Genomic DNA, 11,924 nt, shown 5'->3' on the forward strand with positions numbered 1-11,924 from the left:
ATGGAGACCGGGGCACCCCTTGTCAGTAGTCTACATCACTCTTAGGCGATACGTGGCTTTCAGGGCTCCTCTAAGCCTCCAGGGGCCTGGAGACCCGATGACATTAACTCTTTCTTTGCATCAGGGGCTAAACCAGAGCAGAAGGCCAGTTCCTCCTGGTTCGAAAGGACCCGGGGGACTGTTCCTGGCGGGCTGGGCTGAGACAGCACAGGTGGAAGAAGGAAGATAGATGGCTGGGCGTGGCTGTCACAAAGCCACCGGAAATGCGTCTTCCTTTTCCGGTTGGAGCCAGGTCCACAGACCGCGACCCCAAAATGGAGAGTCGGGGTACAGTCTCGGGGAGACAGAGGGGTCAGGTGGGAGACTGATCTTCCAAGGACCCTGGCTTACGAGTCTTAGCGCAACTTTCGCCGGGCTTCTTGTCCTCCCAACCCCGCTTCCAGACCCCGCCTCTGCAGCGGCGCAGGCGCAGGGCGCTTCCTTCCCTGAGCAGCCCGGAGGCGTGACGACTTCAGTCAAGCGAGGAAGAGGGAAGTGGCATCCACCCCGGCCAGAGCATCGTGAAGGTAATCGAGCAGCCCGATTTTCCTTTCGCATTTGGTTTGGACAGCCCCATAGATAAGGACTGCACATGCCAGTTGCTGCCTGAGTGCGGTGAGGGGGCGGGAGTGCAAGGGAAGTAGCCTGCCCCAGTTCGCGGTGGCATCATTGCCAGGCTTCAGTCAGACTGAGACCAGGCGGGACATTTTTCTCAGCAAGGCCGGTGTTCAGGCTCCTGTTTCCACATCTAACCTTCTGAAGCAATGTCTTTGACTCCGTGTGCTAATTTCACCCAGGGGATCCAGAAGGTGTAGCGAATTAGTGGTGGGGGATGGGGCAGTGCTGTTCTACCGCAGCACCCAGCGAAACTTTCCGGTTTCTGCTAGCTTACGATGATATCGCTGGAGGAAAGGTCATTACAGCTTCTGCTGATATGAAAATACAGGAGGTGTTCCTGTACCTCCTCAGCCTGGATAAGCAGCAAAGAACCAACCATTTCTTTGAATACCTCGAAAGAAATTGGTTGCTCTTTTTGCTGGATCACCTCAGCGAAAATCAGACTTTCAAGGCTATCCTCAGCCTTGCTTAAAGATCTGTAATGACCCTGAAAAATGTAAAGTCAGGAGAAGGGCTACCTTTACTAGACCCTTCCTGTCTCAAGAAGTTTAACTAACACCATTTCTTTCCTTTTTGACAATCTGTCATTTGGCTATCTTATAAACAAATGGAAGTTTTTTCAGCAAGTAAGCAAGAAATTTAATACACAGGTGCACATTTGCACAGTGTCCTTTATAAGTCTTCCCCAAAAGAACCAACAAAAAATGTTGTGGACATCTGGTTGCTTAGTCAGGGGATATTTGCTGAGAGGAATAAGGTTACTTTTCCCCTGATTACTTCTTTTCTGCTCTTCCTGTCTCAGTTCTCCTGCCAGTGTTAATGCAATGGAAAGGAGACTACCAAATGTTCCATGAAGTAAAGGTTTCAGTCTTCATAAGAGAGTGAAGGGGCATAGAAGTTATCTTCCCCCTGACTAAAGACAAAAAACTGGAATGATCTATTAAAATTTAGAGAATCTCAAATATCCTGTATTTGTGAAGATGGGACAGGAAGCACACAGATTAAATATTAAATAGTCTCAGAGATCCTTTTAGCAAATGGGTGCCAGTTTTTTTCACCTACCAATTTTTCCTCAACCTTTTAGCAAAAAGTTATCAGTTGACATCTGTATTCTCTGAGCTGTGCTTTGTTTCAAAGTTGAGTAACAGAAAAGAAGAGAAGCATATACTCTGAAGTAATCTGCTGTCATGAGTGTCCTAAATACTTGGCAATTGATTTTAAGGAGGAAGCAGGACAGGAACTTTTATGTTCATTCTTCTCTGATAATTATAAATAGCAAATAAATATGTGTCATGTGACTGTCATCTTGATGTGGACTTTTTTCCTCTCTTCCCTCAGTGCCCCTGGGGAGAGGATCCGCTCGTTGGTTTTGTACCAAACCTGACAAGGCCTCAGTTGTCAAAGGTGGCACCAGGAGGACTTCACACATAGGAGAAAAACTGTTCCTAGAGCAAATGTGAATGCATGCTTATACCCACACATGGATTCTTTGTGGGAGACTAAGGGGTCTATGAAAAAGAGCTCCAATCACAGTAAGAAATCCAGCCCACAGATGGACAGTCTTGGTCCTGAGAGCGCTCGCCAGCACTTCCGGGGCTTCTGTTACCTTGAAGCACCTGGGCCACTTGAGGCTGTCAACCAACTTCAGGAATTATGCCATCAGTGGCTAAGGCCAGAGATCCACTCAAAAGAACAGATCTTGGAACTGCTGGTGCTGGAGCAGTTCCTGACCATTCTGCCCAGGGATATTCAGAACTGGGTGCAGAAGTATCATCCACAGAGCATCAAAGAGGTCGTGGCCCTAGTGGAACGCTTTCAGAGACAACCTGGTGGAATAAGTAATGAGGTGAGAAAAAAGATTCCTTACACATACAGTGAAATAGGATAAAGGTGAATATGTTTGTGGGGGGGGGGGTGTTAATTGGGGAATGAGTCTGGTTAGGTTACTCTTCCATTGTTCCTTTAGGACAATTAGGTGGGAGCTGAAATCACAGATATGAGGTAATAGTCTACAGGTTTCCGAGCTCCTGGTGGTCTTTCCTGGCCTTAGCAAAAAGAAATGCATTTTGCCCTCTGTAGGGCCAAAGCATTTTGAGTGTGGTGGGCCTAGTCTGGCATGGCCAAGGAGATAGGACTTGATTTCTTAGAAACAGAGAAATAAATGGCAAGAAAGAGTTGGGAAAGGGGAAAAAAATCTGGAAAAAACACACAACTCAGATAGCACTTAGAGGTCAAAGGAGAGAGAGAGTAGCAAACAAAAGTATAAATCAAACAACTGGGGAGACTTCAGAGGAGGAAAAGAAATAGGAAAAAATGGGAAGCAAGGATATGGAAAGAAGAAAAATGCCAAAAGAGAAGTGGAGCGAATCAAGATGCTGAGGGGTAGTACCCTCTGCAGTGGGAATACACATCTCTGGGCTAGGAAAAGAGCCTCCATTGTCCTCCTTTAATGATCTGTCCTTGGCTTTGCTGGTGAGTGGGGAACCAAGGAATGCCCTGGGGATATGGCAGCACACTTCCTTTCCTTAGGAGTCCGCCTTGAACACAGGGCAGGACATATTTTTGTGTCTTACCAGAACTGAATTATGTGGAGGGAGGTTACAGCTGAACTTTTCCCAGTCTCCCTCCCACCCCAAAGCATCCCTAGAAAATCTGACAAAAAAGAAAACCTTTTTTTTTCAATGCCTTATTTTTTAGATAAAACTAAAAGATAGAAATCCATTAAGGCAAGGGTCTAAGTCAAGGAAACAAGCCAGTGAAGGCAGCACGAGAACAGGCAGCCTGCCCCCAGTCTGCTAGTGGCCTGAGCTGTGGCTGTATGTGGAAGGACGGAGGCTGGCAGCAGCCACAGCTTTTTAAAATTTCACCCTAATTTTCCCAGGTGATGTATATAGTTCTTTGTGAGAAAAGGGTAGCACAATACCTTTACAGTTTTTTAGTACTTCCTTTAACGTCACACATACCCCAAATCTGGGTTCTACTCTTATTTGTCCCTCCACCACCACCTAAAACTGCAAATAAGTTCTGTGCTAATGATGGGGATTATTTCTAGGTCACAGTCCATGACCTGGCAAAGGAGGCAGTGCTCTTGGGAGGAACAGCAGAGGCCCCAGGCTTTAAGCAGAAGCCAGCAGAGCCCCAAGCAATGGGTGTGTTCCAGAAAGAATGTTGGAATACATACCAGGTACTACAAGAACAGCTGGGCTGGAAAACTCACAAAGAAACCCAGCCTGTATGTGAAAGAGGTGAGGAGCTTCATAATAATTCTCTTCTGGGAGCTGTGATAGTAATTGATTCAGCTGGAATATCATAGGAATTTTCCAGGTGCCCAGCCATGCTAGCAGATAGGATCTCTCTCAGGTGCGAGTACAATAGGTCAACAGTGGGTGAAGGGCAGATCAGTCTGGGGTACAGAAATAGCCAAACCACGGAACCCTGGTATTCACATCATGGACCTTGTTCCTTAGAAATTTGAGAGAAGAAAATGGAATAGGGACCAGAGAAGTCATCTCACCCTTGTAAATTAGAGGAGAAATTAGAAGTGAACTGTCATTGGCAAAAGAGGAAGACAATTGTGCACAAAGAAAAAATAATAATAGAAACGTCCCACATTTCCTAACACACACTTGAGGACTTGAGTCTTTCATTTTCAAACACCTCTAATTCTTGCCAGCCCAATGAACCACTTATTTTATGACAGGAGAAAATAGTGAATTTCCTTTTATTAATTTCTCTCATGAAATCTGGAGAACTAGTCAACTGGAGAACCAGTTCTATGGCGTGGTGGATATTTGGGTCGTATTTACCATGAGAAGGCCACTCACGCGCGTGAGAGAGAAAGTAAACCATCTTTACTGAAGGATGTTCTATACTTTACAAATCAGCTGAGGATATTCATAAACAGAAATTTTCTGGCTCTTTTCCACCCACAGCTGTGCCTGCTCACCAGATTCTAGCCTTTTCTGAACTGAAAAGCATCCAAAGCTGGAAGATGGCATCTGAGAGACTCTTGCCTGAATCCCAGGTGAGCTGTACATTCCAGAATTTTCAGGCAGCCTGAATGTGACCTTGTCTGTGCTTTTCTCTGCTTCCCAAGACCCACAGTGCCTGGCAGGTACTCTGAGCCTAGTTAGCCTCAGATGTCCTTTAAGTCACTAGACTTGGAACAGTGGGTATTGGGCACCTCCCAAGCTTGTTTACCAATCTCTTTGCTTGCTTGCTTTTCTGCCACTCACTTTCCCTTCCTAAATTTTATATACTTTACTTCAGTGACTGGCCTACTGTGTAATTCAGAAATGAGTGCTAGTATGACTTCTGTAGTGGCAAGTACTGAACTAAAACCCATTCTCTTCTTTAGAGTTTGTTGGCATTTGAGGATGTGGCCGTATATTTTTCCGAAGAAGAATGGAAATTACTGTCCCATACTCAGAAGATCCTCTACAATGAAGTAATGCAAGAAAACTATGAGACTGTCATCTCTCTAGGTAAAACTTCTTCCTTTCCTTTGTGTAGAAGTTGAATAATCTGTTATGTCCTCAGTTTATGGAAAATGCACTCCTGTGAGGGAGTCCTTGTGTTCCAGTAGCTGGTTGGTTCTCAACTTGATGGTATGGGGGGGGAAAAAGGCATATCCAGATCACCTGGAACAGTGATTTTCAGCCTTTTTCATCTCATGGCACATAAACTAATTACTAAAATTCTGCCGCACACCAAAAAATATATTTTTTGCTGATCTGACAAAAAAAATAGGTATAATTTTGATTCATTTACACCAGATGGCTATTGTTGTGTTGGCTGTTATTTTTTTATTTGACAATCTAAGGGAAAAGAGGTCAGTGCCCCTCCCTGACTAAATAGTCAGGTACTGCATGTTTTAAAATTTCTTGTGGCACCCCAGTGTGCCTCCTGCGACCACTGCCCACCAACCTCTGACCACCATGGAGGACCAGCTGTGCAGGGGCCCAGTCCACGGAGCTGGACTTACTTCAGCGGGGCTCTAGTGCCCACTGAGTTCACCCTTTGAGTGTGTCACTTGTGGAAGTGGTTGGGTGGTGATGCTTCAATGTCGTCTCAAGCTATCCACTGGCTTTGCTGGCTCTGGGGCCTTCCGGGAGGTGCAGACCAGATCAGCCACTGCCTGTGTTCTGCCAGGAGCCACCCAGCATGAACTACAAAGCGACCTGCAGATGGCTGCTAATTGTGCTGGGTTTGGAGGTGCCCAGGAGAAGCCAATCTGCGAACCTAGGCCAGCTGCTGCTGGTGCTAGGCCTGTGGCCATTTAACGAGAGGTACAGGACACCGTGAGGCCAGATGCTGCTTGTTTGAGAGATTTCAGGACAATCTAAAGCATGAGCCAGACAAGCCATTCATAAGGAAAAGCCTCTGGAAATAGCTTGGGTGGGCCTGAAAGTTGGGTAAAGTGGGAATCACCAGGGCAGGGCAAACAGTGTGAACCAGGTTGATGGGGTCTCAGATATGGCACCCACCTGACAGCTCTGTGTGGGGAGGGCTCATTAAAGGAGCAGTAGCCTCTGCCAGCATTTCTGTCTGAGAGAAAACTGCCTCCTCCGCCCTGCTCTCACCTGAATGAGACAATTCAGTTCCTTCCTGTATGTCTCTGGTGCCTTTCAAGATATTGCCCTAGCACTTTAGCTTAAAGGGAGTTAGTCTGAGTAAGTCCATGCACAGGTCCTTTTAATATGAACTACTTGGGACTCTAGCAGCCCTCTATCTCCCTCAGTCTCCATACCCCTTGGTTTTTACAGCTAGAAGTTATGGGAACTTCTCTTCTTGGCACTGGAACCCTGAGATGGGGAACCTGGTGTGGGGCTAGGACTCCTTGCTCCTCAGGGGGTACCTCTGCAGTCAAGATATCCCTCCCTCCTGATTTTTATCCGGCACACATGGGTGTGGGTCCAGCCTATCCTATCAGTCTTGATGTGGCTTATTCTTCATTCCCTAGTTGTAGGACTTACATTCAGCCAGATTTCAAATGATTCTGAATGATGGTTGTTCTGTGGTTTAGTTGTATTTTTATGTGTTTGTATGATGAGGTGAGTACTTTTATTTCTTTGACTTACATTATTGCAATAGCCCCAACTTCCAGTACTATGTTGAATAAGAGTGATGAGAGTACACATCCTTGCCTTGTTTCTAATCTTCATGAAAACATTAAGTCTTTCACTATTATCCATGATGTTAGTACAGGGGTTTTTGTTGATAGTCTGTCAAGTCTATATAATTTCTATGTTTCTTAGTGTTTTTATCATAAGTGGATGTGGAATTTGTCAAATATTTTGTCAGTTGATAGGGTTATGATCTTTCAAAGCTTATTGATATGGTGGGTTATGTTGACCAATTTTATATGCTGAACCAGCTTAGCATACCTGCAGTAAATCCTACTTGATCATGGTATATAATCATTACATATTGTTACATTCAGTTTACCAATATTTTGGTGAGGATCTTTGCATTTAAGTTCATGGGAGATGTTAGTCTGTAGTTTTCTTTTTTAGTGTATTGTCTTTGTATGATTTTGCTGGCCTTGTAATATGAGTTGGGTAGTACTTCCTCTTCTCTTTTCTGGAAGAGATTGCTTAAAATTGGTGTTAATTCTTTAAATTTTTGGTAGAATCTTCCGGTAACACCATACGGACTTGGAGATTTCTTTTTTTTTTTTTTTTCCTGGAAGCTTTTTAATTCTGAATTCAATTTCTTTAATGGTAATAGTGCTATTCAGATTATCTCTCTCATATTGCTTGATTTATGATAGTTTATAGTTTTTGAGGAATTGGTCCATTTTTTCCTAACTTTTTAAATTTATGAACATAAAATTGTTTATAGTACTTCCATATTATTTTTTTAATTGCTGCAGAATGTGTAGTGATATACCCAATTTTATTTTTGATATTGGTGATTTGTGTCTCCTTTCCTTTTATTTTTGTCAGTCGTGATAGAGGTTTATCAATTTAATTTTTTTTTTTAAGAAAAAGCTTTGTTTGATTGTGATTTCTGCTTTGATATTTATTATTTGCTTCCTTCAACTTGGTTTGGGTTTTACTTTTTTCTAGTTTCTTGGAGTAGAAACTTAGATTAGTGATTTGAGACCTTTCCCCTTTTCTATTGTAAGCATTTCAGGCTATACATTTTCCTCCAAGCTTCTTTAGCTTCATTCCACATATGTTGATATATTGTCATTTCATTTTCATTCAACTATGTATTTTTGCTATTGTTAATCCTCACCCAAGGATATTTTTTCCATTGATTTTTCTAGAGAGAGTGGAAGAGGGGGAGAGGGAGAAAGAGGGAGGGACATCGATGTAAGAGAGACACATCTATTGGCTGCCTCCCACATGGAGCTGGGATAGAACCTGCAACCCAGGTATGTGCCCTTCACTGGGACTATAACCTGAGACCCTTCAGTGCATGGGCCAATGCTCCAACCACTGAGCAACACTGGCCAGAGCTCAACTATGTATTTTTCAATTTCCTTTGAAACTTTCTCTTTAAACCATGGACTATTTAGAAGTATTGTTTAATTTCATGTATTTTTAGATTTTCTGGTTTTAGATTTTTCTGTTTTTTTGGTTTTTTTAAATTAAACCTTTTTTTTTTTTTTAACATATCTTTATTGATCTCAGAGAGAGGAAAGGAGAGGGAGAGAGAGATAGAAACATCAATGATGAGAAAGTCATTGATCGAGCCCACAACCCGGGCATGTGCCCTGACTGGGAATCGAACCCTGATCACCTGGATCCTAGGTCAACGCTCATCCGCTGAGCCACACCCGGCTGGGCGGATTTTTCTGTTTTTTGAATTCAAGTCTGATTTAATTTTTGTCAAATTGCCTTTTCTCACTCAAGTTGTGATTTTTAAATTTTTATTTATTTTTTGGTTCTTAGCCTGATGGGTAATTTTTTGTGTGTTCTGATTCTTCTGTGTATTCCAACAGGGTTAAAGCTCAAAAATGACACTGGAAATGACCCACCTATATCTACTTCTACATTAGAAATACAAACATCAGGATGCAAAGTATTAAGAAAGGCCAGAATGAAAGTTGCCCAGAAAACAACAGGCAAAGAAAATCATGGTGGTACACACAGGGTATGGAAACGGCCTCGAGCTTTTCTGGGGAAGAAGAGAAAGAAACTTTCAACTTGTAAACAAGAGCTTCCAAAATGTATGGATCTTCACAGGAAAGGCCATGAAGGAGAGAAACCATTTAAATGTCAGGAATGTGGGAAAGGCTTCAGAGTCAGCTCTGACCTAATTAAGCATCAGAGAATTCATACTGAAGAGAAACCCTATAAATGTCAACAGTGTGATAAGAGGTTTAGATGGAGTTCAGATTTAAATAAGCACTTAATGGCACACCAAGGAATAAAACCATATAGATGCTCATGGTGTGGAAAAAGCTTCAGTCATAACACAAATCTACACACACACCTAAGAATTCACACAGGAGAGAAGCCCTTTAAATGTCATGAATGTGGAAAAAGATTCATTCAGAACTCCCACCTTATTAAACACCAAAGAACCCACACAGGTGAGCAGCCTTTTTCCTGTAGCATATGTAGGAGAAACTTCAGCAGGCGGTCAAGCCTTCTTAGACACCAGAAGCTCCATGGGAGAAGGGAATCATGTCCAGAATCTGTAGTGTGAAGAAAGTCACCATATGGAGCTTTACCCTAGAGGCAATGAAAAAATATAAAATTATGAGGCACTTAAAGGATAGGATTCTGTCAACAAAATTTGGGAGGGGTACATATCATGCTTCACATAAAGGAATCTAAGCTGTCTCTCTTACCCAGCATTGCATCTTCAGTGCATAGCACAAGACTGATGCATAATGGGTACTTTATAAATAAAAGAATGAAAATATAGCAATCATATATCTATAGTTATTTATCTATATATCTGTATAGTTACCTTCCCAACCCTCTGTGATTTAAATTCTTCAGGTTGGTATCAGGTGCTCAGCTAATGTATGATGGCCATTAGTCCTACTCTCATTCTTTCTCAGGAGAGATGGAAAGTAAGAATATTCAGGTTCTCAGGGAGCTCAGAGAGTATTACAAAATTAGAGTGTCTATGGCTATTATTCTGTCTGGATGAACAACCAAGCCCAGGACTCAGGGAACTTTATTCTGGAACAGTAAGAGAGGATTCACAGTTTTCCCTGGGAGAAGTACACCCATTCTAGTTGCTTCTCCCCTGAACACCCACTACTGCAATGTTTTCTGTCAAGGAATTCCAAGCCTCAAGTGAAGGCCTAATATCAACACAGACCTAGGGACCTTGGAAGCATTTGTTATCTCTCCTGTTGATCCTGTCAACACTGAGGTATATGGAATTAAATGGTGAAGGAGGCAGTCTGGGCCCTCATTCAGGTTTATCTGTAGAAAGCACAGAGCAGTGGTTAATGGCCCTTTTTTAACTTTAACTTTGTAGACTGGAGGCTTTCAAATTGGTGCCACACTGCTCCAGGGCCTAAAGGGAGGCCCATTATTACAGCAGTTCAACACAACCACATACACCTGGATGCTTTGCAGGAAGGTCGTGAGATTTTGTGAACTACTGTGAAATGCAAGGAGAGCCCTGTGGCCCCATATCCTCAATGCACATATCAGGAGGAAAGGTCCAGAAGTGTCAGAGCAAAGTAAGTAAGGCCTGTGGCTTAGAATGATGATCCCAGTGAGAGCTAGGTCAGACTCAAACTTTTTTGATGTCAGTGGTTTTTCTTCCTTCCCCATTGGCCTCAGCAGTTATCTTCTGAAAAGCAATGTGATGTCAAAGGAACTGCAGGGAAGTTGGAAGACATGGATTTATACCTACATCCGATCCTAGTTTAAGATGTTGACCAGGCTTTCTATATGTTGATTCATAAAATTTTACCTTTTTATGAAAGTTGTGTGTTGTTTCATACTAAATTTGAACATTAAACAAAACATTGTTACCAAATTACTCAGATGGCCAATGTTCACTGTTTTTGAAATAGATATCTTCAGATATTTTTTTCATCAAGAGACTTCCCCAAGCCTGTTTTCAGTTTTGTAAAATGGAGATATTCCTTCTTCTCAGGGCTGCTGTAAGGATTAAATGAGACATGTGAGCATGCCTAACACTGACGGGCCACATAGATGGTCCATAAACATTTGGAACATTCTTCCTTCATCTTTCTGAGAGTTATTTAATTTTTTTTTTTAATCCTCACTCGAGGATTATATGTTTTTTTCATTGATTTTTTAGAGAGAGGAAGGGAGTGAAAGAGAGAGAGAGAGAGAAACATCGATGTGGGGATCAAACCCACAATCTAGGCATGTGCTCTGACCAGGAATAAAACCTGCAACCTTTTGGTGTACAGGATGATGCTCCAACCAACTGAGCCACTCAGCCAGGGCACTAGTTACTTTTTTATAACAATTGTCTACTTGTCCAGATTTTAAGCATCCCTAATTCATGGAGTTTTTAAGCCTGTTAATGATGGTCTGAATAGTAGCCTTCTGGTCTGACATTTTTTCTGAGGTGCTTCTCTCTAGTCAGTATTAATCAGCTAATGCCCCTATTCAGCTAGATACACTTTTTAAAAAAAGATATACTTTTAATGAGTAACAACCAAAATATACTAGATGCCTGAAAAAGGAGGTGAGGTGATGGCTGGGTTGGAATTTTTGTGGATAGTATTTACACTATTAGGTGCATCCTTAAGCTAATGAAAGAAGGAAAAGGTGAGTGTAGAATGGTCACTAAAAAGAATGGAAGAGCTAAGCCCAGAAGAGAGAGTTGCCTGGACAGAAAAGATCCCATTATATTCCTAAAGCTTGGAGACTGCCCCACCATCCTTTCCAGAACTTAATGAGATTGTGCCCTTGGACCTAAGGGGACATTAAACTTCTTGCAGAGGGTACTCTTTGCATGAATCCATGTTTAGTAGCACCCTGCATAGTTGCTATCATCACCATTCGTATAGCATTTAGAACAGTGAGTCAAAAGGGGAAGGAAGCCCTGCATCAATGGAGCCAGCAGTTACTGCCCACTCATGAGATTCAGCAAAGTTCCTGACAACAGCTCATTGAAAGGGCACCCTGTTTTCACATAACTTCCAATTCCTGTCACACCTGTTGGGTTGAAAGCTCATTTTGCAGGTTCTCATGTAGCATTCCCAGGAGAGATCAAAAACAGAGAACATGGGTCCTATTATTATAGAGATCAGTTATTTAAGGTAAGTGTCAGGAAGGCCTTTAGATATGAATGGTCAGAAATAGGAA

The 11,924-nt window shown here is 42.5% G+C and overlaps 1 protein-coding gene across 1 annotated transcript; it reads left to right on the forward strand.

Moving 5' to 3' along the window:
- Positions 1-280: 280 nt before the first annotated feature.
- On the forward strand, positions 281-10,621 carry ZNF75D (zinc finger protein 75D). Its single transcript, XM_081125933.1, has 6 exons — positions 281-566; positions 1,996-2,503; positions 3,710-3,902; positions 4,590-4,681; positions 5,015-5,141; positions 8,609-10,621. The coding sequence occupies exons 2-6, from the start codon at positions 2,138-2,140 to the stop codon at positions 9,316-9,318; spliced, it is 1,488 nt and encodes a 495-aa protein (XP_080982059.1). The 5' UTR covers positions 281-566; positions 1,996-2,137; the 3' UTR covers positions 9,319-10,621.
- The last annotated feature ends 1,303 nt before the right edge of the window (positions 10,622-11,924 follow it).

The sequence above is a fragment of the Miniopterus schreibersii genome (assembly GCF_964146895.1).
Source record: "Miniopterus schreibersii genome assembly, chromosome: X".
In the NCBI taxonomy this organism is placed as follows: domain Eukaryota; kingdom Metazoa; phylum Chordata; class Mammalia; order Chiroptera; family Miniopteridae; genus Miniopterus; species Miniopterus schreibersii.